Source organism: Alexandromys fortis, unplaced genomic scaffold (assembly GCF_014885135.2).
Source record: "Alexandromys fortis isolate MF-2015 unplaced genomic scaffold, M_Fortis_MF-2015_v1.1 scaffold_72, whole genome shotgun sequence".
In the NCBI taxonomy this organism is placed as follows: Eukaryota; Metazoa; Chordata; class Mammalia; order Rodentia; family Cricetidae; genus Alexandromys; species Alexandromys fortis.
In genome coordinates, this window is record NW_026067969.1 from 9,035,430 (window position 1) to 9,063,209 (window position 27,780).

Sequence of the window (27,780 nt, forward strand, 5' to 3'; positions counted from 1 at the left end):
TCCTGGGGGGAGAGGGAAACCACAATGAGTCTGTCTTTCTAGGGACCAGGATGTGCCTCCTGGTGCCCTGGTGTAAGAGAGGTCCACTGAAGATTCCCTCCTAGTGTGTACCTACAAGTCACTGTCACTAAAGCTGTACAAAGAAACATCGCTGCTAATATCAACAGGAGAGCCTGTTGGGGGGGACTCGAGGGTTCCCCCTCCCCACACTCCTCCAGGAGGCCTAGTAACCTGCCTGGCCTTCCTCTAACCAGCCCAGGTCTGACATATCTAGAGGACTCTAGCTTAGGGACATCAGTGCCATCTTTCCCTTTTCTACTCTGAACCACCAAACAGTCTTAGAGTTCCATGATCACAGCCAATCCCACAACTGACAGCTCCAAGGGACTTCATCATTTGTTCACCGAGTCTGACAGAGTCGCACAGCAGGGACTTGGAATGTGAGTCCAGCCCACCTGCCCCCACTCAGCCCACATTGCCCTTGACCCTGTAACAGAACGTTCCCAGTTGTTGACTTGTGGCTCACTTATGCCGAGGGAAAGGAAGCCCAAGATAGGCGACTCAGGTGGTAGGTGACAGCTGCCTTCCAGTGTGGTCCTCAATTCAGTACTTCCACTGTCCACTGTGGGTTATACCTCAGGCTGGCCTTCTGCGGGGACAAAGTGGTCTGGAGAGAAGAATGTGGCCTCTGGAGAAGGCCTGAGGAGCTTAGTAGGGCGACCCACAGGAAAAGAGTGAGCCGCTGGATTCCCACGCAGCTGCTTGCACAGCTGCAGCTGATCCCAACCATTACCTGAGTATTGGGGAAGTGCTCTTCCTGCACAGGACACCCCAGGAACACCAGGCTTCAGGGAGTGTAGCAGGCGGGTGAGCCAGGAGCAGAGCAGGCCAGGCTGCCTGTGCCAAAGAAGGAGGGGTTGGGCCAGCTGGGGCCAGAGCTAGTGTGACATCACCAGGCGGCCCGCCCCTGTCTGGAGCTGAGGGGAGGCCCGGAGCCTTTCTGGGGCCTGGGGGATCCTCTTGCACTAGTGGGCGGAGAGAAGTGCCTGCAGCCAACCAGGGTCAGGCTGCGCTCACAGTTTCCTCTGGCGGCATGTAAAGCCTCCACAAAGAACCTGGAGTTCAACTGAGGCTGCTGAGTCGTCCTGGGGATGGACCCCTAGCCCAGGACCTGCAAGGAGCATGCACTGAGGAAGCTGCAGGCCACGCTGTGAGGAAGAGCAGTGAGGAGCAGCCGCAGCGACACCCTAGCCAGTTCCATCCCTAAGAGCACGGGCTGCTGCCAGCAGAGGCCAGTAAGGCAGGGCTGCCAGACAGCCTGGGACTCGGGACCCTCCTGGAGGCCATGGTCAGGCTGCCCCGCTGATGGCATCGGGAAGCATGTGAAGGGCTGCTCCAGAGTCAAACAGGAGAGAAGAGGTAAGCGGCCAGCTCTCAACTGTAGCATCCAGGGGAAGGGGGCTTGAGATGGGCCAGGGGTGAGCAATTCTGACTCCCCCTCCATCTGGGGGTGTGCAGCTGGACACCACAGGGGGGTCGGACCTCGCTTTTACTTGGAGCCACACCAAGCATCTGACTAGAGAGAGAGGACTATGACTACTTGGCCAGGGTGGTGTTGAGGCACGGAGCGTGGGGTTGGGATGTCGAGGACTTCATTGGTGGACCCCACTCACCTCTTTCAGACAAAGAGCCTATGAGGTGAACTGGAATGGTTGTTGGACACTGGTTGGTAAACCGGGCACATGCATGTGTGTTAGTGTGAACTTGTGAGGCAGCCGCCTGAGAGTGGCAGGGGAGCAGAGGACTTGGCAAGTTATGTTTAAGCTCTGGCTCCTCCTGCACACCCAGGCTAGGGAAAATGCTAGGACATTAGCAGACCTGCCTGAGGCAGTGGAAGCCCTCTTTCAGAAAGTGCCCCCGGCCAGGCAGCGCCTGCTCACAGGTTTCCAGTGGGCCAGGAGCAGAGGCGTCCTGTGCGAGACGCAACATGTCACACACAAGTTTCTGTCAGTGAGGCAAAGTGTTGTCCTGACTTTCCCTTGTGCCCAAGGACACAGCAGATGGCCCCCAGGTCTCCAACTAGCAGGCTATGCTGAGAAACTGGAGGGCATGCTTTCCCGGTGGCCTCGTGAGGGGACGCTGCAGGCGCCACATAAGGAGTCCCTTGAAAGACTCAGCATGAGATAATTTCCAAACAGAAATGTTCTGTCGATCCCTCCCCTCTCCCTGTGACATCTGTGTCACGGGTCAGCTATTGCCTCTGCTGCGGGAGTAGGAGAGTTCCCGGAGGCCAGTGTGGTCACTCAGAAAAAGATCCCTTTTCACAGGGGCTGGGAGGAAGACTGAGAACACCAGTTCTGAAGCTAGCTCAATGCTCTCCACATGGGTTCTTCTGAGTACAGGCAGAGTATAGCAGAGATTATGAGCTGGCTCCAAGTCTGAGCTCTTCTGAGAATTAGCCCAGTGGCTCTGAGCCTGTTTCCTGAGCTGTGAAATGGAGCAGTGAGAGTGCCCAGCTCTGCAGTAGGTGAGCAGGCACCTGCAGCTACCCCACAGCACACATCTAACCGTTTCCATCTCACAGTGGCTTCAGGGCCACTCCGAGTCATACATCACTGTTCTCTGGGGTGGCACATGAGGCCTCAGTCCACAGCCCAGTGCCTGTGTCCAGAGCCTCTAAAAACTCTGAACACTAGTTACTGAGAGCCCAACCATCAGAACTGTTCAGAGGGGAAAACAAGTACCCCAATTCTTTCCCTGTTCTGGATATATTCTGCTAAGGCAGCAGTTCTCAAGCCCACAGGGGGTCACACATCAAGTATCCTGCATATCAGATATTCACATCACAATTCATAAAAGTAGCAAAATTACAGTTATCAAGTAGCAACAGAATAATTTTATGTGAGACACTGTATTAAAGGGTGAGGTCTTTGCATCTAGGCCCAGGGTTTGAGGCTACCTGTAGCATTTCTGCAGCCAAGAAGTATACTCGAAGGAAATACAGAAACAGATCAAAACCTCCAGTACTACTCTTGCAGGCATAGTGACACAATGCACCACCTTGAGTGCTCCTGGTCTGCCTACTGACATCCCTGTCAGATCTGCAGGGACAGAAACATGGACCTTCCATGGTCCCTCAAGAGGACTGCCAGCCACACCTGTCTTTCAGAGGGACAGGCAGAGAAGCCTCCAGCAAGCCTGGCCATGATGGACTAGTGCCACACAATACCAGTGAATCTGAGCCCAGGGACAGCAGCTTTCCTCCCACAATTCCAGAGGGCCAATTGGGCTCTTGAGGTCTTGGAGACATTTGGAAAGTGGCCGTGAAGTATATGCTTTCCAGCCCGAGCTTCTAGAGTGGGTGGCACTGAAGGTTTTCTGCTATAATCTGGACGCAATGGCTTTCTGGCCTCTGTATGCTCTGGCTTTGTGAACCTGGCTAACACAAACAGATTATCACTAGGTAAGGACAGACACTGCAGAGATAGGTGGGCAGCATGCATGATCCTGAGAATTACGTAGCACGGCTATGGGTTTACAGGCAAGGACCCCACACAAGTCTACAAAGTTAGCCACTGAGCAGGCACTTTAAGCCATTCCATCCCTACCCCTACTCTAGGAAACAGGTTCTGCTTTTAGCACCCTCTTTTCAGATGGAAGAATAAAGGCTGAGGAAGGCTAACTTGCCTAAGGCAACAGTCATGTGATCCATGGGACTTGAACCTAGGATATAGTTCTAAAGCCTTTGCCTGTTTCCATCCTACTCTACGACTCCACAAAGTATCCTAACTCCTCCTATTCTAACGCCACCCTGTGTCACTGACAGTCAAGTCTGGTTTTGCTGCCCCTAATCACTCTGAGAGCAGGGTGCTTCCCTGGTCTCCATGCTGCCTTCTCTGTGGAGACTACATCTGCAGCATAGAAAGTCTGGCTGCATGTTCTCTGCTGTCCTCACAACCTGACACCATTCCTCACACTCTGCACATGGGGGCCAGTGCCTTGAGTAAATATTCATCCACGTGAGCAGATGGATGAAGGCATTCTCTCATCACTATTTGGGGAAATAATTCAAGGCTGCTACACGGGAGCTCACCATCTATACTATGCCACACCTAACAGTTCCTGAGGCAGCATCAGGCATCTGGAAACAAAACGGACAGAAGGTATATTCAGCCTCTGGCCTCTCATTCAATCATAGCCTATTTCATCTGGAATGTTCTCAACTTAGAGTATACTCGGTGGAACTGCTGTGTAGAACCTGAGCCCACCAAGATGAGGCAGACACCATAAACACTCAACAGATGCTATGAGTCATAAGAGGTGGCCGTGGCAACTGAAAGGGTCCCCAAGATGAGCAGCACTGTCCCGAGGGTTCAGAAGTGAGAAGTGAGGTGCAGAAACAGTACTTCTTCCACATCTCTCCATCAGTGGGCCAAAGGGGAACCTTTCACTTTGACCTGGTCACTCTAGCCCAGCCCACAGTCATCTGGCACAGCCATGTAGTAGAAGCTTCCAGGAGGAACTGATGTATGGAGAAGTGGGTCTTTTCTGTAAATTTTTGTGAAACACCAAAGAGGCTACTTAGTTATAGGCATCCTGGAGTTTGTGGGGATAGATAGGCCACTCCAGAAACCTTATTTGGAGGAGTTTCTATGACAAAGCTGTACCCTGCTCCTGAAGGCTGATTCAATAACTGCTTGAGGGAGGGTTACAGCATCCTGTCCATGTGCACATCACTCTGAGACACATTCTGATCACAGGAATGCTAAGATGCTGGCTGGGGAGCCAGGCCTCTGACAATCAAGCCATTGTGCAGGTCCACTCCCTGGTAAAACCAGCCTGTCTTGGGGCCAGCAGCCCCAGAGGCTTGGCTTGACACTTAGTCCTCAAATAGGCAGCTGAGACCACCACAGAAAAGTTCAGAAGGAACTCTTCTCGCCTCCCAGAGATTCCTGGTTTCCAGAATGCCAAAACCCTACCAGGGATAGATCCTCCTCTAACCTCCTCCACGGAAGACTGCATTTCCTTTGTCCTGCAAAATCAATCTTCAGAACCCACTCCAGACAGCAGAGATCTTCAGGATGGATGAGTACATGAGCCATGAGGCAAACCTCAGGCCTGGCTCTCAACCACACAGACCATGGACCTTGAGGGATAGATACACTGTTCTTGCCAAGGTCTCACCTGGAGCACTTCCCCTCCCCCTAGACCCACCTTCTCTAGTTCCCATCCTGGCTGGATCACAGGGCCTTTTAGCTCCCCACAACTGTTGCCACAGACATTAGGAATGTCTGCTACTATGGAGCCCCTGGGCAACAGGAACCACACCTCTTTTTTTTTTTTTTTTCCTGCTCTAGTTTTCATGACTGGCCAGGAAAATATATGGAATGAACGTAGTCCTTAGCATCTAGTTGTCTGGGTGCTATACTAGGAGCTGGGTATGCTGAGGGGACTCTAAGAAGCCCATACTCTGGGGCAGCCAGCCAGGGTAGTCTGAGCTCTGGGTGTTAGGTGGAGATGGCCATAATTGTTCATAACAGAGAGGTGGCCTTAAGAGGTCACCTTAGAAAGAAAGACAGACGGGCTGGAGAGATGGCTCAGAGGTTAAGAGCATTACCTGCTCTTCCAAAGGTCCTGAGTTCAATTCCCAGCAACCACATGGTGGCTCACAACCACCTGTAATGAGGTCTGGTGCCCTCTTCTGGCCTGTAGGCATACACACAGACAGAATATTGTATACATAATAAATAAATATTTTAAAAGAAAGAAAGAAAGACAGACAGACACATACCAGGTAGAATTACAGGAGAAGGTTTGCCAGGCAAAAAGCACATGAAGGTAAGGTGTATGTAAAGACACTGACTTGATGCCATGTGAGTTTTATTCAGAGCTGGAAGTGTGTATGGAATGAACTATGGGGTAGTATGCTAGCCTAGCACACCAAATGACCTAAGTTTAATTCCCCAAATATCTCTGAAACTGGGGTGCTGGCACACAGGACCTGACACTGCAGCAGGAGGAGCAGGGGAAGGTCAGGAGTCTTTGTCACGCCAGCCTTAGCCAGCTCCTGGTCTACTTGGGCAACATCATACTCTGTCTGAAGTCCGCTTATGAGCATGTGGGTAAGAAAGCCATCTCAGGCCCACCATCTCGCGGCTCTGGTCCTGGTCCTTGTCCTTATCCCTCATTTCTGTGTGTTCATCTTTGAAATGGGTATAATCACAGTTCCTACTTACAGAGTGCCTATGATGTATGAGGCGGGCACGGAGAGAACTTGTCCTGATGTTCAATGGATGAGACTGTCCCTGTTGGCTGAAGTGACCTTTGTGTTAGCTATTCAGCTGGGCTCAGAAAAGAAGCTCCAGACCATGCCCAGGTTTTCCAGGAAGCCACCTGGGGCAGTGCTGTGCATCCAGGCTCAGATCTGGACACCCCCCCCCCCCCAGGGCTCCAGAGCACACTAGGCACTGCAGGAAGCACAGCAGCCAACTCAGAAGCTGGACTTTCAAATGGCTTCTGCAGACACTCCCTGCCTCTGCTCTGCTGGCCATGATTCCTGGCACAGAGGGTTCAGTGTGTAGACTTTGGGGGAATCTTAAAATGGTTCCCAAATAATGCAGCAAGGAAAAGTAACAACAGTATCCTCACCCTCCTGGCATAAGCACTCAGCTCCCCAGGCCTAACCACATCCCCTCTGCCCTATGATCTCACAGTGTGACCACAGCCCACCTCCACACATTCAGCCTTTCCTGGAAGCCAGCAGCTCACCCATGGCGTGTGCATGAGAGCCTGGGACATCAGACAGGCCCCACCCCCACCCCATCACTTCTCCAGCATAGCTGGAAGATGTGGTCCTAGTTTCTCTGCTTCTCTGGTTCAAGCCTCTGTCCAAGTCTCCCACAACAGGGCTGACCCCAGGATGGAGCCAGACATAGGACTGGTAGATGGGAAGGCTAAACCAGTGGGTGATGGAAGGCTGAACTGAGGGGGACTTACATAAAGGTCTGGTGAATACTAACCGAGAAAGTGGAGAGCTGGCTGCAGCCTCCCTGGGGGCCTCCATGGCCTCCTAGTGAGGGATGATTCAGGATCCTGGATTGAAGACTGCTTATTCCCTCCCTGGCCTCCAGGCTGGGGTGAATCATGGAGGACAAATGCTACACAGTTCCTTCTCTAGGTTGTCCGAGGTGAGTCTACCACTGTTCATCTGTAATGTCCATTCTGGGGTCTCACCACTCACAGATCAAGAAGCTCTTTGTAACATCCAACAAGACTCACCCTTGTACTGACTTGAAAGCCATGTCTGCTCATCTGGTCAAGAGTAAGAAGCAACTGCATCCTGGCCATTAGACAATCAAACAAATAGGCGTCTTTATTCCTACTGGAGAGGTAACCTTGAAGTGAGGGCACGGAGCTGTAGTGTCCATCAAATCTGGGTCCAGATGTTTATTCCAAGTGACCCAATACCTTAGGGCCTGGTTTTTCCTCACAGCCCAATACAGGTATGACTTGTCTCCTAGGTCAGGAGTCATAAAACATGCTGCCTGGATGCTATTAATAGTAATCACAGAGGACAACTGGCTTCAGGCAGCCCAACCAGTACCTAGAGCTGTCTATGTATAGAACAAGACAGTGTGTGGGGTACACCCGTGCATAACAAAGGACAGCCATTATTCTTAATACTATTGGCTCATTTTGAGACTTTCTCTGCAGCTGATCCCTCCTTATCCTGGGTCAGCTGCTGGCTTAGGTACCACTCTGAAGGCATGCCCAGTCTTCCTGCAGCTTTTGAAAGAATGGCCATTTGCTGGTGTTTACGTTTTTGTTGGGCTCTCTGCTGTTCTGATCTCAGACTTGCCGTCTCCCTTCATGCTTTGGTCCCTCAGACTCACTGAAACACAGCTGGAGGGCAGAGCCAGGCATATATGGGCCTCTTGGCCTCAGCAGAGGTTACTTCTCAGGTCTCCAGAATGTCTGGGACGCCTCTACAGGTCACAGCTGGCTAGCTTGGGCAGAGTGGTGTCTCTTCCAACAGACGACAACCTGGACTGAGCAGGGAAGTACCCCTCAAGAGGCCGGCTTGTAGAACCACAAGAGTTTCTTCCTGCCTAGAAAATCAGAAGGCTTTTCTTGAGGCTCCCTGGCACATTGTCATTTCCATAGCAGGGTTGTTTTGGTGCATCTGGAGCACCTGCTACCTGACTCCATTATTCAGTAGTTCCATGACTTAGGCAAACGACTCACGGTCTTCAAGTCTGAGCAGTCTCCTCTCTTGCCCTGCTATTAGCCTTGACTTACCTCTGCGGTAACTAAATGGCTGTTCTAGGACTAGAGAGAGAGCTCAGCAGGCAGAGTGCTTGCCTAATATTTACGGAAGCCCTTGGTTTGATTTGCAGCACTGCATAAACGGGGTATGATAACACATGCCACTGACCCCAGCACTGGAGAGGTGGAGGCAGGGTGATCCTCAGCCTCACAAGGAGTTTAGAGCTGGCCTGAGGCACATGTGACCCTATCTTTAAAAAAAAAAAAAAAAAAAAAAAATACTAGAAAAACACAAACCCACAAAGACCATGATTGTATCCTCCTAGAATGGCAGAGCTCACTAGCAAAGCACCCCAGCACCTCAGTAATCAAATGGGGGAATTGCCGTGCTGTTACCTAGGACACAGGTGTGGGGCCCAGCTCCTAGCTACATGGCTGCCCTGAAGCAATGGGTCCTTCCCAAAGAGCTGCTGGGAAGACACAATGACAAGTCATAAACAAAGTGCTCGAACCATAGAAATAACTGGCTGGAGTTATTTTTATTATCTGAACTTTTCTCATTCCTAATCTTTGAGATAAGAGCTCAGAAGTATATCCCAGGGCAGTAGCTGCTGCCTTCAGGCAGGAGACAGTTCTGTGTCGCCAAAATGATGCTTCTTCCTCAGAGCAATCCACTACAGTGCTGTGGTGGCAAGAGGGATATAGACACATAGTGTGTGGCCCCACCACACAGGCCAAATGGGGACATTCAGATGCAACCCACTGGAGGCTGGGTAAACCCAGGCTTAAGGAGTCTACTTCCCCATGTGCAGAGGCCATCCTGCCACGTGGTCACTGCAGCCTTGGTGGTGGGGAGAGGGAAGCCCGGCACAATGGAAACTCCTCGCCACACAATGTGGAAAAGCGATTCGGATCGGTGTTTTTATTTTAATTTCCAAGCCAAGGAAAACAGTTGGGTTTGCTTTTCTTTGTTGGTCATGGGAGAAAGCGAGGAGGGGAACTTTGACTGGAGTGGCGCTAGTCCCCAGCCTAAGGCGGCTGTGGAATGCTGGGGGGTTATTTCTCTTGGGATGCAATTAGTTGAATAAATATCAAGAAAGCAAAAGTAAACAGACTCATTATTGCCCATTCAGAACTGCCAAACTAGCAGAAGACAGGTTAGAATCCTTAGGGAAAACAAATGCTTGCTAGGGAGGCCAAGGGCTACATGGGGAGCATGGTACTGATGTAAGCCCCTTGGAGGTTCAATTTGGGCTCTTACCTGCTGCATGTCCCTAGGCAGGGCCCCCTATTGCCTGGACATCTCAAGTTTCCACTGGTTACTAGCACTGCAGACTTACCTAGAGCTTGGGTGTCAGACCCCCAGCAAGGGACTCTGTTCCTTCCATTCTTTTAGGTAAGGCACTGAACTCCAATCACCCCACCAAGCCCAGACCCTGCAGATGGAACTGCAAGCCCCGACTCCACCAGGACACTTGGTAACTGACTGGTTCTAACACTAGCCAGTGACTTCACAACTTTCTGAGCTTCCACTTCCTCACTTTTTTTTTTTTCTCATTAAACTTGTTTTAATGGGTCTCAAAATTCTGTGACATTTTTGTGTGTGTGCCACTTCCTCACTTTTAAGTCAGGTACAACACTAATAACAGATTCTGGGCTTTGGGGTCATCAGAACATATGTGAGTGGCAGATGTTGAGTTTGGTTTGCATTTTAATGATAGCAAGCAATGTTCTTTCAGGAGAAGGGGTTCAGGGATCACACCAGTGCGTGCTAGCACTAGGCAGCTGCCTAGGGCTAGAACTTGGTCTAAGCAGCTTTCCTCTAACAGGGCAATGACGTTCTACCCACAGTACAGCTATCCTTGGCACTCCTCAGTGGTGCTTTGCTATTTTTTTATCCTGTGGGTACCACAACATTCTACCCTCACTGAAGAGGTGCTCAGTCTTCAGGATCTCAAGTCCAAAGGCAAGAGCAGTGAGGACCCACACTCGGGAAGGGACAGAACTCAATAAACAGCACGGCCTCCAGGTTTGGATACCTGGGAATGTTTAGAAAAAAAAAGTGTTTTCTCTCGTGCCAAGTTGCCTCCCTGGCATTCTGGCAGTTTCTTGGCCATAGCACAGAGGTGTTTGTCACCAAGCAGGCAGGTAAGCTGCCCACAGAAGGTGAGGCAGGAGGGCCCACCCTAGCCTGGAGCCCAGCTTCGCCTCATTCTTCTGCATCGGTGTGGGCGGTGTTGGGGGGGGGGGCTACCAGTTCCCAAGAAGCCAAAGCATTGGAAACCAGGCAAACATTGTCAAACTAGCCTGTATTCACTGAAGCCCCATCTCTCTCTAGAACAGTTCTCCATTAAATATCCTTTCTACCTGACCCTAAAAGGCCCTTTCCGACTGTTGGAACCAAGCATTGGCTCTTGACTTCAGTAGAAAACAGCCCAACACAGCCCCTTGGAGAACAGGGTCTGATCTGCCCACTGGCTGGTTCATGGTGCAGTCTGCAGCCAGCGGCTGCAGTGAGAAGCTTCCGTGGGATTCTATGCCACAGCTGGCATTCAGCAGATATGAATGTGAAGGGAAAAGTGGTAACACTGGTGGCTTTGAGCTGCCAACAGCTGTTAGCCCAGGGCTGAATTCTGGTTGGACCACCTCCTAGCCTTGTGATCTTAAGACTTCCTGCTTTGTGATATGGAATTAAGAGTACCTAGGGCTGGTGAGAGGGGCCAGTGAGTAAGAGTTCTTGTCCCAAGCCTGATAACCTGAGCTTGATGCCCAGGACAGACACGGTAGAAGGAGAGAACTGCCTCCTGCAAGTTGTCCTCTGACCGCCACAAGCGTGCTATGGCACTTGTGCCCCTACATGCATACACACAAATAAATATACGCTGTACAAAATTTAAAAAAAAAGCAGAGAAGCTACCATCAAAGGACATTGTAAGAACACAGGGAAGTAGCCCTGGGCAATCCTAGAGTCCCTCTAGGCCCATCTAATTCCTACTCAGCCCTCAAGAGTCAGTGTAAAGGTCACTTTCTCAGGGAAGTGCTCCTGACCCCTCTATTAGGTCAGGGCCCTGTCATAACCTTTCACAACACGTGATGCTTCTCCTTACAGTTCTTGGGAGCTCTGGTGATATGAAAGCCCTGTGAGGCAGCCAAATCCCCAGCAACCAGCACACTGCCTGGCACAGCATAACATGAGATGAACGTATTGGAAAGGGATATACCGTCTAAGAAACAAGGCAGAGACACATGCCTAACTTCTGTTCCTTGCTGATTTAAACTCACTGCAACGATGGGGATCCTGAAGTCATTGGCTGTTGCAGCACTTGGAATTAGAAGAGGTCAGATTGTTCTTGTCTGAGACTCTGTAGCTTAGCTACCACACAGACCAAAGCCATGTGACAGGATGCTCCTTCTGTGGACACTGTCCACTACTGAGGCATTCCATTCTGTGTCTAGCAGCTCATTCATCTAGCCAACACTTGCTGAAAAGACTTCTCCATGCTACATTCTATGGACAGAGGTTGAGAGAGACCCTGTACCTGCACTTAGAGAACGAAGATCCACCAGGGCTGAGATAGGCAAAACCCGGGAAGAATTCGAGGGTGTGAGAGTGTAGAACACAGAAATGCGAAGGTCAGAGTCCCAAGGCAGAGGAGAATAGACACTCCCCTAAGCTCCCATTCCCAGTGTCAAGTTCTTGGGCTCTGGAAGTAGCAGATCCCTTTTACCTACTACCTCAGCAGGGCCCCATCATCTTCTGATGTTTCCATGATGACTGTTCTCTCTCTGACTCCAGGAGAGTGGAACATAGCCTCCCCAAAATGTATCTGTGTAATGTCCTGCCTGGCACAGGCCAGTGGCAGGGATGGGGCTGTCACTGACTTCATTTCTCCGATCTCAGGCTTTCAGAGACCTCATTCGTAAAGACCAACCACCACACTGCAAGGACCATGAGGCCACTGTGTGTGACCTGCTGGTGGCTGGGGCTACTGGCTACCGTCGGAGCTGCTACAGGTCCAGAGGATGATGTTGAGGGCACAGAGGATGGCTCACAGAGAGAGTACATTTACCTCAACAGGTACAAGCGGGCAGGCGAGTCTCCGGACAAGTGCACCTACACTTTCATTGTGCCCCAGCAGCGGGTCACAGGTGCCATCTGTGTCAACTCCAAGGAGCCCGAGGTGCACCTGGAGAATCGTGTGCATAAGCAGGAGCTAGAGTTGCTCAACAACGAGCTGCTTAAGCAAAAGCGTCAGATCGAGACACTGCAGCAGCTGGTAGAGGTAGATGGCGGCATCGTGAGCGAGGTGAAGCTGCTGCGCAAGGAGAGCCGCAACATGAACTCTCGAGTCACGCAGCTGTACATGCAGCTCTTACATGAGATCATTCGCAAGCGGGACAACGCGCTGGAGCTCTCCCAGCTGGAGAACAGGATTCTGAACCAGACAGCTGACATGCTACAGCTGGCTAGCAAGTACAAGGACCTGGAGCACAAGTTCCAGCACCTGGTCATGCTGGCCCACAACCAATCAGAGGTCATTGCGCAGCTAGAGGAGCACTGCCAGAGGGTACCTGCTGCCAGACCCGTGCCCCAGCCTCCCCCAGCCACCCCACCTCGGGTCTACCAACCACCCACCTACAACCGCATCATCAATCAGATCTCCACCAACGAGATCCAGAGTGACCAGAACCTGAAGGTGCTGCCTCCCCCTCTGCCCACCATGCCTGCTCTCACCAGCCTCCCATCATCTACTGATAAACCATCAGGTAAGTCCTTTGGGGAGCCCCACTCACATGGGCCTCTGAGCCAGGTGCCTCCATGATTCTACTTGGGGGAAGAGTTTTGGCCAGCTGAGACCAGCCCAGGGCTTGCATAACCTCCTGAGGTGGCTGCTGGAGCCAGTGGGGCTGGGAGGGTGAGGTGAGTGGCAGAGCAGCTGTGGAAGGGTGTCAGCTCTGGGGTCTCTGAGAAAAGAGAACTCAGGCTTAGGTATTTTGAGGGACTGCAGTTGCCCTGTCTTGGTGGCTAGGGTGTCTCACATGTGGGCTCACATCCATATGCAGGGCCCAGAGCTACCTTTTTGTAAATGTCACCTGACAAGTCGCAGGCCAGTGGAGAAGTGCTATTAAGTTCAAAGTTAAAGTCTCATAGGGGTGGGGACCAGAAGGATCTCTTCCCAAAGATTGGGAGTTCCCTTCGGTCAGCTGCTGCCCAGTGGTCAACAAGACTTCCATACACTCTCAACACACATGTCATGCTAAACTGGGATTCCCAGAACACTGTCGTGGAAGAACAGGGTCCTTGGAGCACACCCTGGGAAGTGTAACCAAGAAACTGCACTGGGAGTCTCACGAGTGTCACCTGATTGAGCTCCTCAAGGACAGGCTGAATAACCTGTCACATGCTGAACATGCTTGGGCTGCATGTAAAGTCAGGCCCTTGTGTCCAAGCTGGGCCTCTGCATCAGACTCTAGTAATCTGTAGGTTAGGGGGAGCAGGCTAGAGGACTCCCCTCAAGGGAGCCAGTTCCTGGAGCTTGGCTTCTCCATCTAAGCATTGTTATTTTCCACATGTGCTAACTGAATTCATCTCTGCAGAAGGTAACCTAAGACTGTGCACGGGTGCCAATTTCTTTGTTGGTAGAGATATATTTTTACTGAAAAGACCCTGGTTTGTACCTGTTTCACACTTGAAAAAATAAACAGTAGTATTGAGTTGAATCTGTGTGTGGCCAGTGGGCAGAGCAAGAATGGACAAGTCAGTGGTGGCAGTGGGGAGCTAGGTTCATGGCACAGCACCTGTCAAAGCTCCTTGAAAGAAAGACCTGGGCTGGGTGGGGGTGGAGAGTGGGTACACTGGACTGGACTGTCCTGGGTTGGAATCCTGCTTCCTCTATTGGTGAGCTCTGGGCAGGAGGCAAGTAACCCTGTCCCTGTATTCCTCGTGTAAGGCTCTGGGTAGGATTTATTTTAGTCTGTTTCCAACTGACAGTTGTAGAACACGAAATACTGCAAAGTGTGTGTGGCACTGGGCCCGAGGTAAGCAGCCTCCTTTGATCATGGTCTCTGCATCTTAAAACAAAGAGACAGGGGTAAACAGTTTGTCTTCAGCTCTGGTGTTCAATGTCTGATGACCATGCCATCTGCACCCACACCTGGTTTACATCAGAGGTTAAGGAGAGGGTGGGGTGTGTTCTGTGTTCTGACAGAGTACCCAGAGGGAAAATGTGTCCTCGGGCACCAAATGAAGGCTCAGATGTGCTTGCAGCCAGGGTGGTGTCACAGTCTCCAGATCATCTTTCAACTAGGGATCTCTGGTTTCTAACTCAACCATCTCAGGACATCCCTGAGCCAAAACAAAATGGGGAGAAACACCTGGAGCTGCACCTTATTTGCTCATGAGAAATTCTTTAATTGGCTGGAGATGTAGTTCAGTTGGTAGTGTTTGCTTAGCATACATGAAGCACTGAACCAACCAGGTACAGTGGCATGTGTCTGTAATCCTAGAACACAACGGGGTGGAGGCTGGAGGACCAGAAGTTTAACAACAAATGTACATAAGTTTTTGTTTGTTCTGAACTCCTCTGAGCCTTAACTTTCTTCAAATGAGGAGATAGGGGCAGAGCTACAGCATCACAGGAATATATCATAAAAAACAATGTGCTATTATGTAATGAGGGGTTGCCAATATTGCTTGGCCCTTCCTTTGACTTGGTGAAGACTATGGTCCCTGGTCTCCAGGAACTCAGCGCAGAGGAGGTGGCAAGTGTGTGAAAGGGCTTGGGATCTACACTGTCCCCAGTCACTTTTGTTCACCAAATTCCACATAGCAGGTCTGACAAGATTTCTCTAGAAGGGCCAAAATTTTCGGAACGCTGTGGGAATTTATGAAGCCAGCATAACAAAATACCAGGAATACAATGAGCATTGTCTGGCCTCTACATAGAATGCCAAGTGTGATCAGCTGCAGTCATCCCAGGCAGAACAAGCCACTCCGCCTCAGTCCTCAGAACCAATGCATAGAAACAAGGATGTGTACTTGATGCCCAGGAGACGGGTCTTAGGGAAGCTCCCAGCAAGTTTGGGCCCACCTCTGAATTACATTTCAGCCTTTCATGGACAGCTAGGCCTAAATTCTTGTTTTTCTTGCATGTTAGCTATAGATGTTATGACCCCTTCTTGGGACTTTATTGCTTCATGGACAACACATGTGAAAACCACCTTCTCATCCTCAGCCTCTAGAGCTGGCTGGGGCTTGGACAAGCTGACAAGGACACTTTCCTAGGTAGACTTTCTCCCCTGGTTCGACCTCACGTGTCCTCTGAGACAGGAAATAAGCATGGAAACCATGCTTCGCAGCACAAAATCATGTCTCAGAACTGGCTTATTCCCTCCCTTCTGCAGGTCACCCCATCTCTCCCTCCCTTCTGCAGGTCACCCCATCTCTCCCTCCCTTCTGCAGGTCACCCCCATCTCTCCCTCCCTTCTGCAGGTCACATGATTATTATGAGGAGAAAAGAACTGGTCCCAAGGTGATAGAGCTGGGGAGGTGGGACGTGATGCTGAAGGTGAGGGCTGAGTGGCTAGTCCTGGTTTTGACTTAGCCTTTGAGGCTGCAGACATCGAAGGGAAAGCCGCCTGGTCTCCTCCCTCTAGAGTGTGTGTTGTTTCCCCTGTATTGTATTCTTCTTTTCCTGAAACGTTTTCGTAAATGAATTAAGATATCCAAAATCCATTGCAGCAGACATTTCAAGAACATTCTTTGCTAGCTTCTGCCTAAACAAAAGCCACTAGGGGTTCCAGGACCGCTTTCTCATCCCCTCCCTCTCTAGGGGTATGGGAGAGCTGATCACAAAGAGCTCTTTGAGGTGACCCACAGCTATCCTGACACCCCTTGGGCCACTTTCCAAGAATGATAGTGGGCTGAAGGCCCTGGCTCTTTGCAGAAGATAAACTATCAACCTTGTGACTATTGGAGTTGGGCATTTGGTATCTCAGGGTCTGAAAATCCCAACAGTTTGGCATTTGGCAAGCCAGAAGTAATTGAGAAAATCCTAGAGATCAGGCATCTGTGGCCAGATTGCTACATGAATGGATCACTGTGATGAATTTACTTGGTGACTGTACAATACTCATGCAGGCCACCAAATTCATTTTTGAAAAGTGAGAGCAAGCAGCATTGAGCACTGCTGTGTCTAAACTATGATGTCTACTGAGCCTGATGAGTGAGTGCATAGTAAAGATAACGATGGTCACTTGTTAAGGAGAGCTGTAGGGACCTGCTCATGGGACACAGGAGAGGGTCCCTCCCTGACTGTCCATCACTGCTGTCTCAGTTTCAGCCTCCCTGGGATGACCCGGATGAAGAGTGCCATGGCAATAAAGCAGAAGTCCTCACTTCACTCTCATGTTATCCTTGCTCTCTAAAAAGGATAAGTGATTCTCCCTCTTTAAAACTAAAGTATTAGTTTAAATGACAAAGGCAGTGATTAAATGTTTTTCTTTAAGTTGAAATTAAGTGGCCTATGTGATTTTCTTAAGGGTCGTTTCTAAAGACCAGTAGGGCAGCATGTGGCTGCTCAGACACATGGCCTCCCCAGCATATGGTCTGCTCGAAACTTCCCCACAGAAATAATTTCCTTTTTTAGGAATTGGTCTGGGTGTAGATGACCATCTGCCATGGAGAGACTGCTTCCAGAAGGTTCTCAAGCTGAGGATGACAAAGAAATATAGCTTACATTCATTCCTGTGGAGATGAAACGGGTGAAGGCAGGTAGAATGTGGAGGACTTGTACCTATCTGCTCAACACTGACTCACTACCCCGAGAAGGCGTCTGCCCCCACAGCAGCCCACCACCATTCACTAGGAACAGACCTCCAACAACCCTAACTGCGTGGCAACAACAGCACATCACAGGAGGAACCTGGAGCCAGAGACAGGCCTGCACACCAGCTCTGGGCCCCTGCACCTGAGCTACCTTATAATCCAACAGCTCTGCAGAAAGGATAAAATGGCATAGGAGACACCTGGTTGGCTGGCAGGTTCTCTGAGACATGGTAGTAGCCACTCTACTATACTCCAAAACAGATAAATACAAAGGCATTTAGGAAGCCTAGACAGGATGGAGCAGTCCTGCTGGAGCTGGGAGAAACTTTCTAGAGCAGCTGACAAGGGGCTGAGGCTCTGCAGATCTGCTACCAGTCACAGTCAGCAACTGTCAAGAAACCATGAAGACCAGGCTCAGTGCTAGGTAAATGTCTTGTTTCAGACAGAGAAAAAGGCCAAAGTACCACAAATTACATGCCAAGTGGCTTGCGGTCCAGTCACAGGGTCAAATGGCAGAACAGAGGATAAACAGGGCTCTGTGAGCATGTGGGAGATAAAAGGTGAGCAGGAAAAGCCAACATAGGCACCTTAACAAGAGCCAGTGCAGCCGCCCCTACCTCAGAAAGGGCCCATAGGTTGGCTGACCATAGGACCACCAGCCTGCCATCAACTGTGAACCCTTCATGTCCAATGACTACCTCACTCAGGCAGCCTGGGGGTCACCAGCAGCAGCACTGGGGAAGGCAGGCCCTACCCCAACCCTTGGAGCCCGGAAGGCTGCTCGCCTATGCACTGTGAGACTTCCGGGACCCTGTGAACCTAACCACTTTCTCTCTCTCTCTCTCTCTCTCTCTCTCTCTCTCTCTCTCTCTCTCTCTCTCTCTCTCCTTTCCCTTCTCCCTCCCTCCCTCCTTCCCTCCGTGTGTGTGTGTGTGTGTGTGTGTGTGTGTGTGTGTGTGTGTGTCTCCTATAGTGCTGGTAAAGAATGCTAAGCAAGAGCTCTGGCACTGATCTCCACCTCCAACTCCGCCTCTTTCCTAAGCTGTTGAAAACTCCCTTCTCTCCTACCCAGCAGCCCTGCTAGAAACCTGAGTGGGTACATGTCTCTCAGTCTAAAACTAACACTGGACACTTCAGTGGAGAAGTATTTTTTACTTGGAGGTCAAACAGGCAGGATGGGGCCCCTGGAAGCCCTTTATGGGCCCTAAGGGTTCTTGGGAGACCTGGAACTGCATCAAATGCATTGAAGTGCAGTCACCTCACACATCCAATATAATTTTTACTGTAACAATTCTGAAAGGGTTTGAATAATTCTACTTTTGAAATTATTTGGCCAGGAGTAACTCAATTAATTTATGGTTGGCTCTGATTTCTCAGCAAACATCAGACATGCTCAAGAATTCTTGGGAAGTGAGAAAAATCTAACTTACAAATTGTTTCCCAAAGTAATAACATCTTTTCATAGAGGCTAAAGTTAACCATCAATGAATTTGACAAAATGGGTGTACGCTTTGTAGAAATTTAATCATAGGATAATAAATTTTTATTTTGTACTTTTCTTTCTCACATCTGAGAGCCAATAAGATTTTTTTAGATTTCAAACATTTTCATAAACTCCTCAAAGCTCCTGCCCTCGGCCTCAATGCTGAGGACATTCCTGCCCCACCATAAGAAAGAAATGGTATGCACACTGCCAACACCTTTGGCAACTGCAAACTATTCCTGCCTTCAGGCCACTGTTCATACTCTGCTTCACTGAAAGGTAGCAATTGACATGGACAATGACTTCACCAGAATTCTTGAAAAACAAGATGTAAGCATTATCAAACAAAATTGTTCCTCGTGCCTTTTTACAGGGTCTGTCATCTGGCCTGTTCAGGATACCCAGGGCCTGCCACTGGCCAGAGTGGGACTCACATCCACATGGTACACTTGCCTTGGCATTAAATGGGTAAATTTGAGTAGGGCATTCCAGATCCAATCTGAATATCTAGTCATTTCTGTTAGCAAAGAGACTCCATAGAGCTAGACCATTGAGAACCAAAAACCACAGAGGGTTCTCACACAAGGAAGGTGTCCTAGCAATATTCTAGAGGGACATCGGGACCAAATCACTCTCAGGTACACCCCAGGGTCATCTACTAAGCCTGAGCCACAATGTCCTGGTGCTCAGTAGCTGGGCTTAGGAGAAGAGTCCCCCAACTGCTGAGCAGCTCTGATTCCCACCTCATCCTTTGGGTGCTTTGGCACAGGCACTGGAACTTGCCTCATCAGAACCACTGCTCCCGCTGCAGGGTCTGGGTACATCCACCTGAGGCTGGTCATTCTCAAGTTACAACAAGATGATGTTACACTTGGTCTAGTCTGGTGGCCAGCCTCAACTTGCCTACAGCCAACCATAAATTGAGTTATCCCTGGCCAAAAAAATTGCAAAATTCCCAGAATATCAAGGCCTAAGACCTGCACATCTTGTGTCCCATTTGCCAGCATCCCTCCCTCATCCTTGGTCTCAGTCCAGTGCCTTTCCTGCACCGCTGCCACTCTCCAGGGACCCACACAGAGCTGCTCACCATGGCAGTCATGCTGCTCTTCAAGTGGAACATTCTGACTATGATGTAAATATGCTCTTTATAGAGGTGAGCCTAGGTGTCGCCGAGTTAGTGTTGGCCTTGTCTGCGGGCAGAGCTGCCTCTCAGAGGGGGAGCCAAGGCAAACAACACCAGGGCACTTGCTCTGTGCCAGAAGATGCTTCGCCCACTGCACTTTGAACATTCAGCTGTACTCAACAAAAAAGATCCTCATTTTCTACTGTACACAGCTTTGGAGCCTTCACTAATTCTGACTTAAAATGTGCCTGGTTGAAAATATCTATTAATAGGTGTGTGTGTGTGTGTGTGAGTGTGTGTGTGTGTGTGTGTGTGTATGTATGTATGTATGTATGTATTAAAATATACTTGGTTTTGGAAACTTAAGAGCAAACAGCACGTATGTCTCAAGTAAGGGGTTAGACCACTCTAACATATCAAGCTTGTATCTAAGGAGAGGGAGACTTCACCTAGCCCCTGGACTGAGATCCACAGGAGGACTAGTGTTCTTTCTCTGGGTTACAGCAGTAAAAGCTGAGGCTCACTGAGAAACCTGCCTAAAGTCACAGTGTGAAAAAAGCCTCTAAGATCTGACCCTAGTGCTCCCCAACACCACATCAGTAGTCTTTCCCCAGCCCCAGATCCTTTATCCAAATTTGGATGCTCTGCTTGGCTCTCTGTGTCATTATCCAAGCACAATGATGAGAGATTTGTCACCGACTTATTTAGATGTTACAGTATTGACTTCTCTGTGCAGCACAGAGAGCCAGGGCACCATCCCTATTGCATAAGGAATTCTCATCACAGCAGGGTGCTGGTGCCACGCTTTCAATGCAGTCTATATCACTTGTTTATGCTGACAGATTTGCCTCTTACTTTTGTTATAAGGGGGATGTGTTGAGTATGGGAGATATGGTGGAGGGTTTCTGTGAGCCTCAGCTCTTTAAAGAAGCTGGTGGCCTGAGTGCTGTGCAGGCCGACAAGGCCATCTACATCAATTCAAACTACTTTCCAATCCTAGACGACCTTGCACAATGACCAGATTTGTCACATATACACAAAGAAAACTTTCAACATAAGACACCAAAATAGTTGCATGGACACAGTAAGTAAATGTAGGGAAAAATAGAACCCAAATTATCAAAAGACAAAACTAGAAGGGCTTAATAACCTGACAGATACAGTCCTCAGGATGCCAAGCCCAAAGCCAGGTCTCCATTTTCCAGGTCACTCTGATTGGGGAGAAAGAAAGCTGCATCCCGCCTAGACCATCTGAGGTCTCAGGCCACCCTGACTGCATGGGCCATGTTGCCTTAGGGTGTTTCCCAAGGTCTCTGGGCTCTGATTTCCTCACCTATAAAAGGGGAGACTACAAACACCTATCAGGATCATGGGAAGGATCAGCAGTGGAAATACCCAAGCAACTGCAATAGACTGGGGCTAACAGCAAAAGGTAGGCATAGGTTCCAGACAAGCCTTTCTTAGAGTGAGGTGTTCTTACCTGGGCCTTAAGGGTCAACTTAACCTTCTGAAACGTTTTCAAAAGTTGTAGAAGCCTGAATTTTTCTTCCAATAAATTTATTGTGTGTGTATGAATGTGTATGTGTATGTTACATTTATTTGTATTTGTATGTATATATATGTGCCTGTGTGTGAGAGATATTTGTATGTATTTGTATATGTGGGTGTGCATGTGTGAGTACCATGGCATGCATGTGGTAGTCAGAATACATCCTTGGGTGCTGGTCCTTACCTAACACTCTGCCTAAGACAGGGTCTCTATTGTCTGTCACTGTGTAAGCCAGGCTAGCTGGCCTACAAGATTGAGGGGCGCTATGATACTACTTTGCACAGGTTCTGGGGACTGAACTCAGGTCCACACTGCACAACAAGCTCTTTTCCTCTTGAGCCATCTCCCAGGCCTTTCTAAAAACGGTTACTACTTAAGAGATTTACTACTAAAGACCTCAAATCCTTCTAAAATATTTGTCAAAACAAAACAAAACCAGTGTCCATTTTTAAGAATGCCAGAGGCAAAACTGAACTGTAGAAGGCAGCACAGATTGGTAACTATGAGACAAACCTTCCAGTGGTTTCCAAAGCCTACTTGCACGGTACCCCCTTCAAGAACAGCCTTTATATCTGGCCATGCCCCAAGAGCTGGGTGGTTATGCAGGAAGAGCCCTAGCTGCTGGCTTTGGTGAGTGTAAGTTATGTTGTCTTCCTTGCCTTCCATCTCCTACCACGGCACTCTCACTAAGTGGCCCCATCCCACTGACCTGGTGGAAAGCTGAGAGGCCTCCCACGCCACCGGCGCTTTGCTCCAGCTGTCAAGGACAGACTCTCATTCTGTCTCAGTCCCTGGGGCTTGGGCCAAACATAATGAAAACCTTTTTCTCCTCCCTGAATGTTCTTCCTGAAGATCTGGCCTCCCCTTCCCCAGGATAGAAACTGGGGCCTAGCAAAAGCAGGAAGTTGCATCAGGGAATAAAGGAAGGGAGAAGAGGGAGGAGGGAGGGAGGAAGAAAAAGAAGGAGGGAGGAAGGAATAAAGGAGCTGCTGTGTGTCATACCTTCTTCCCAGGGCTGGGAAGACCTTGAGGACCTTCCTGTACTGTGTGCAGGGAAAAGGTAAGGGTGTAGGAAGTCCCCTAGAGAATAAAGAAGTCCACAGACCCAGCCTCCAAACTGAACTAGCACAGGAAACTGACAAAGAGGCAGATGGTTCCTGTTTCTTATCAAGTGCTCAGTGGGATGCTCCACACTGCTCTAAGGCCCAGGAAGGGACCCAAATCCAAGTTTTAGTCATCAGAATGGACTAGCTGAACCCAGGAGCCAGCTCAGGACCACCGAAACTATAGCTCAGAGTGCTGGTGAAAATGGCCAGCAGAGAGGGTCTACCCTGCTCTGAGTTTCTCAAGGCCTACAGCAGCCCCAAAGGGGTATGAGACTCAATTAATAGCTGAGACCGGAACTGATTCCCTAGGCTAGCCTGGAACTCACTTTGTGTCACAGGCTCATCTTGAACTTGTGATCCTCTTCTGCCAACTTCCAAGTGCTAGGATGGCATGTGTGTACCACTGCAGCCAGTGACTGAACAGTGGTGGAACCAACATACAAAATAATAAGCAAACAGCAAAATGTAATGGTTATCTTACACTATGTGGTCAGAAATTTCATCACTAAGGAAGACCCCAGCTCAAGCCTACATCTTCTTGTAGTATAATGTTGAAACACAGGGCATCACTGGAGGAGGGAAAGAGCCACGGTCAGGAACTGAAGACCCACAACAGCTATCTAGGCTCTGATATCCCTTTTGGAGAGCATGGACTGGACTGGCAAAGCAGAGCGTCAAGCCTATAGAGCACTGATGACCATGGCCATGCACAGTAGACACATGTCTCATGACACCAACAGAAACGACTTCTTTAAAAATCACTCTGAGAATATCCAGAGCTGGAGAGATGGCTCAGTGGTTAAGAGCACTGGCTGCTCTTCTAGGGGACCTGGATTCAATTTCCAGTACCCACATGGCAGCTCACAACTGTCTGTAACTCCAGTTCCAGGGGATCTGACACCTTCATACAGACATATGCAGGTGAAACACCAATGCACATAAAATAAAAATAAATAAAGTATTTAAAAAAGAATATCCACCCACATGACCTCTGTAACCCTAACGGCTCTAAGAAAAATATGACTCTCATCTACAAATAAGAGACACCAAGGGCTGGGAGATGTGAAGAATCTTCTTACAGGTCACATGAGAGAGACAGAGAGCGCACAAGAGCAGAAGTGGGGCTTAAGAGTCCAGGCCTTCTGACTCTCAATCCGGGCTCCTGCTTTCTGACTTACAAAGCAAAGATCTGCCCCTTTAAATTGTGCTCCTTAGCTCTCTGTTAGCAGTTCTGTCTGTTTGGAGTCCAGCTAGGGTGTTGTCTGGGGGCAGACAGCTATGTAACATACACATATTGTGTCTACAGGCCCATGGAGAGATTGCCTGCAGGCCCTGGAGGATGGCCACGACACCAGCTCCATCTACCTGGTGAAGCCTGAGAACACCAACCGCCTCATGCAGGTGTGGTGCGACCAGAGACACGACCCTGGGGGTTGGACCGTCATCCAGAGACGCCTAGATGGCTCGGTTAACTTCTTCAGGAACTGGGAGACCTATAAGGTGAGAGCAGTGGGCCTGTACACAGTGTCTACAAGGTGACTGGTCCACTCCACTCCATAAGGACAAAGACAGGACCATTTCTGCAAAGCCATCAGAGTGGTAAGGTCAGGCTCCTCCTTATCTGCTTTTTAGGAGAGAAAGGAGTAGCGACAGCATCTTTCTCCCAGCCAAGGCCTCCAAAAGGTGAACCTGCTGTTAGGGGCCAGAAAGGGCAAGTCCCAGGGCTCTAGGTCCTGGGAAGCTCCCCTAAAAGGCATGTATAGGAAACTGTGACAACTGGGCCCTAATTGCAAGGTCCATTCTCCTTGTAAGGCAAGTGCGAGGGAGTTGCTATACCTCTCACCATGCTCTGAACCAAGAGGGGACACTAAGGATGGCATGAACAACTCAGGTCAAAGGACACCTGTTCTGTGCCAGGAACTGCACAGCGGATTCTTGTGTATTCCCTTAAGGAAGGCATTGCTACAAAGTCACCTTACAGGTGAAAAGGGAGAGTGCCCTGCCATGGCTGACAGCCACAGTGTGGTAAAGCAGTAACTACAGACTCAAGGCCAAAGATGCAACTTCTATCAGCCCCGATGTCTCTGCATGTAGTCCTGCTGGTTCCTTCAGGCTCCTCCATCCTGGCTCTCCCTAGGCAGGAGTGATTCCTTCCTCCAAAGCCTAGCCTCAGGGTCATCTTTGTACTCCTCCACTCTCTCATGGGGATGGTATAACAGAGCAAATGTTTACCCATCCTAGGGAGGTTGGTGAGAGTGCTTGGCTTTGAGAATCACTTAAAAGACTTTGGGGGCCACTGTTCAGCTGATGCCTCAAACCACATATCAAATGAGTAACAAAACCACTGGGTTTTAAACCTAGAAGGACCCAGGTATATGTCACATGCCAGTCACAGCTCTCACCTGTCTATGCTGGGGCTTACACAACCTGTACACACAGCCCATCTCCAGAGAAGGCACCTGAGGCGTAGGAGAAGCCCATCTCCTAGAGGCATATCTAAACAATGCTGGCTGCATGCCTTCCAGGTGCCAGGCTCTCAAATAATCACATCATCCTGCCTTTGAGAAGTTACAGCATTCTCAGGTAAGGACAAGAAACAGTTCACATGATGGACGGGGAAAGGTGTGCTCTTCAGATGTGTGAATGGTACATGATTGATGGTTACCCACTCACAGAGCCTGATATACAGGTAGCAGGGACTGAGCCTAGACCTGCCTTGTGTTCTGACTATTCCTGGGATACAAACTCCTCACTCTTGCTCTCCTGGGTCTTCCCCAGCAAGGGTTTGGGAACATCGATGGCGAATATTGGCTGGGCCTGGAGAACATCTACTGGCTGACAAATCAAGGCAACTACAAACTACTTGTAACCATGGAGGACTGGTCTGGCCGCAAGGTCTTTGCAGAATATGCTAGCTTCCGCCTAGAGCCAGAGAGCGAGTACTATAAGCTGCGGCTGGGGCGCTATCACGGGAACGCAGGAGACTCCTTTACCTGGCACAATGGCAAACAGTTCACCACTCTGGACAGGGATCATGATGTCTACACAGGTAAGAAAAGTAGAGCCAAACCTAGGTGTTGAATGGGGATGAGAAATCCAACAACTTTTGAGCCTCTGCCTCCAGATCCTGGAGCAAAAAGATGCCATGTGACAGATAGTTGTACCAAGCTACCTGACACTGCTTCTCAAAGTCCCATTCTACCACTGCCTTCAGGAAAGTGGCACTTATAAACAGGGAAGACAGAAGAGCCCAGATCTCATGTTGAGGGCTGCCCTGGGCCAAGGTTTTCATGGAAATATCCCTCTTTTACGAAATAACACAGAAGTGATTTGGATGGAATTCAGGCTGGGGAGGACAAGAGAGGCATTCTGTCTTAAACACTTCCCTCATCGTTCTGAAAGACTCTTAGCCAGCTCTTTCAACTCTTAAAAAATTGTTAGAGAGAGCTGTTTTCCCTCTCCCCAGCCCACTGCAGGCCACTTCCACTTTCTCCAGGGCCACTTCTGTGTAGAGCCTAGGCTATGGGTGACACATGGTCCTTATTTATTCTTATGTAGCAGTACTGTTTGGTGGCATTATTCTGTCCTTTTATAGATAAGAACATGGTGGTAGGAGAGGGTGAAGCCACCTCTGCAATCCTACCATTTGCTTGTCCTAAAGCTAAATTACAAAGTCAGGCCAGCCTATGACCCCTACTCAGGGTGCTGTAGAAGACCCTGGGTATACCACAGATGGGGCAAAACCATCTCCTCCTAAACACTCCTCATGCCTTCTCTTCTACAGGAAACTGTGCCCACTATCAGAAGGGAGGATGGTGGTACAATGCCTGTGCTCACTCCAACCTCAATGGGGTCTGGTACCGTGGGGGCCATTACCGGAGCCGATACCAGGATGGAGTCTACTGGGCCGAATTCCGAGGAGGATCTTACTCACTCAAGAAAGTGGTGATGATGATTCGGCCCAACCCCAACACCTTCCACTAAGCTTGCCCCCTTCCTGGCCACCCATGGCCATTGCCAGAAGCCATCAAAGCCGTCCCAGCTGTGCAGACCTCAAGCACAGCTCCTCACCACTTCTCTCAGGCTGGGAGGACAGGATGCTGGACCTTACTTTCCAAATCACTCTGTCAGGTTATGGGCATCAACAGTGTTCTCTGTCCTTCCTGCTCTCTTTCACACCAGCTAGCCTCATATCCCCAGGACAGAGTTAAGTCCCTCCAATAAAAACACAACTGCCAATACCCTCACACATGACAGACATGCATATGAGCCACCACGTGTGTCCCCGTAAGACACATATCACACGTGGGATGACTAGATACCGCATACACTCAACTTCCCCATCATCAGTGCTCAGGTGCTGACAACAGCACCACAGCTTTGGAGAAAGCTTCTTCTCTTGCCTTGTTCTTGAGTCGAAGGGCAGAACAGGCCATGTAGCTGATTTCAAAATACAGCCTTTGGCATTGCCTGGATTCTTTCTGGAATGTCTGCAAGTTCATCTCTCATGTAGGGTTCCTGGCCTTCTTGCTTGGGAACCTCTCTGGGCACCTGATCAACCACTCCCCTTCCACTGTTGTATTTTCCCCTTCTTGGGACGGCCCAGCATCCCTCCATCCCAGCATCCCCTCGGCCTGCACTTTCTGTGCCTTAGTCTCTGGCTGCTCACTGGAGGTCAAGGGTCCTCTTCTCCCTTCTCTGGCCTTTCCCCTTCTGCCACACAGACCTTTATTTCTGGCCCAGTTCATTGGCCGTTGGGGAGGAAATAGTCGGGCTCGGGTTCCAGATGGGAAAGGGAAGGCAAGGCCAAGAGCCACAGCGGCAGTCACATAGACCTGTACTCAACTGTATACCTTCCATTCATACTTTAGCCTCCACATTATTGTAACTTCACACAAACAGTACCCTGCCTTGCCAGAGACACTCGACTGGAGAGAAGTCACTGCCAGTGTGTTGGGACTCCCAGACAGCTGCAGATTTGAGGGCTCACGGGGAATGATATACACCCTGTCCCCAAACTGCACCTCCCAGAAGATGAGGCCATGCAAAGAAAACTAACTACTTTCCATGAGCTGCCATGCCTAAGAGGCTGTTGGTACACTGCAGCATGGTGGCTTCCTGAGTCCTGCTGGGCTTAGAGGTATCACATGACTGCCATGCCAGAAACAAAAGATAAATCAAGAAGGTGAGATACTCCCGGTGGGTATATATGCCAGGTGTGTGAGCTGTGGGCCATTTGGTACTGTCCACAATTGGGTGCATGCCCATTACCTCAGCATTTCTCCCAGTGTACCATGTAGCATGTCCTGTTTGTGTATAAAAGGGAGGAGTTTTTTTTGTTTTTTGCGTTTTTAAAAAATATATTCCCAGACTATCCTTGTAACGACACAAATCTGCAATAAAAGCCTAAGTGCTATGTGGATGCAT

General features: G+C 49.7%; 2 protein-coding genes across 12 annotated transcripts in view; one reads left to right on the top strand and one right to left on the bottom strand.

Moving 5' to 3' along the window:
* Positions 1-27,780, bottom strand: part of Ralgps1 (Ral GEF with PH domain and SH3 binding motif 1) — a 251,711-nt gene that overhangs the window by 78,809 nt on the left and 145,122 nt on the right. The gene's annotated exons all lie outside the window — the stretch shown is intronic.
* On the top strand, positions 1,011-27,780 carry Angptl2 (angiopoietin like 2). The gene is made up of 5 exons (XM_050154892.1): positions 1,011-1,419; positions 12,167-13,032; positions 23,660-23,853; positions 25,132-25,402; positions 26,138-27,780. Exons 2-5 carry the CDS (start codon positions 12,216-12,218, stop codon positions 26,335-26,337), a joined length of 1,482 nt encoding a protein of 493 aa, XP_050010849.1. The 5' UTR covers positions 1,011-1,419; positions 12,167-12,215; the 3' UTR covers positions 26,338-27,780.

Excerpts from the sequence above, each read along its gene's own strand:
- Angptl2 (XM_050154892.1), top strand. The coding sequence starts at position 12,216 with ATGAGGCCACTGTGTGTGACCTGCTGGTGGCTGGGGCTACTGGCTACC. Across the intron at positions 23,854-25,131 it reads GGAACTGGGAGACCTATAAG|CAAGGGTTTGGGAACATCGA; the intron begins GTGAGAGCAGTG and ends GGTCTTCCCCAG. Across the intron at positions 25,403-26,137 it reads GGATCATGATGTCTACACAG|GAAACTGTGCCCACTATCAG; the intron begins GTAAGAAAAGTA and ends TCTCTTCTACAG.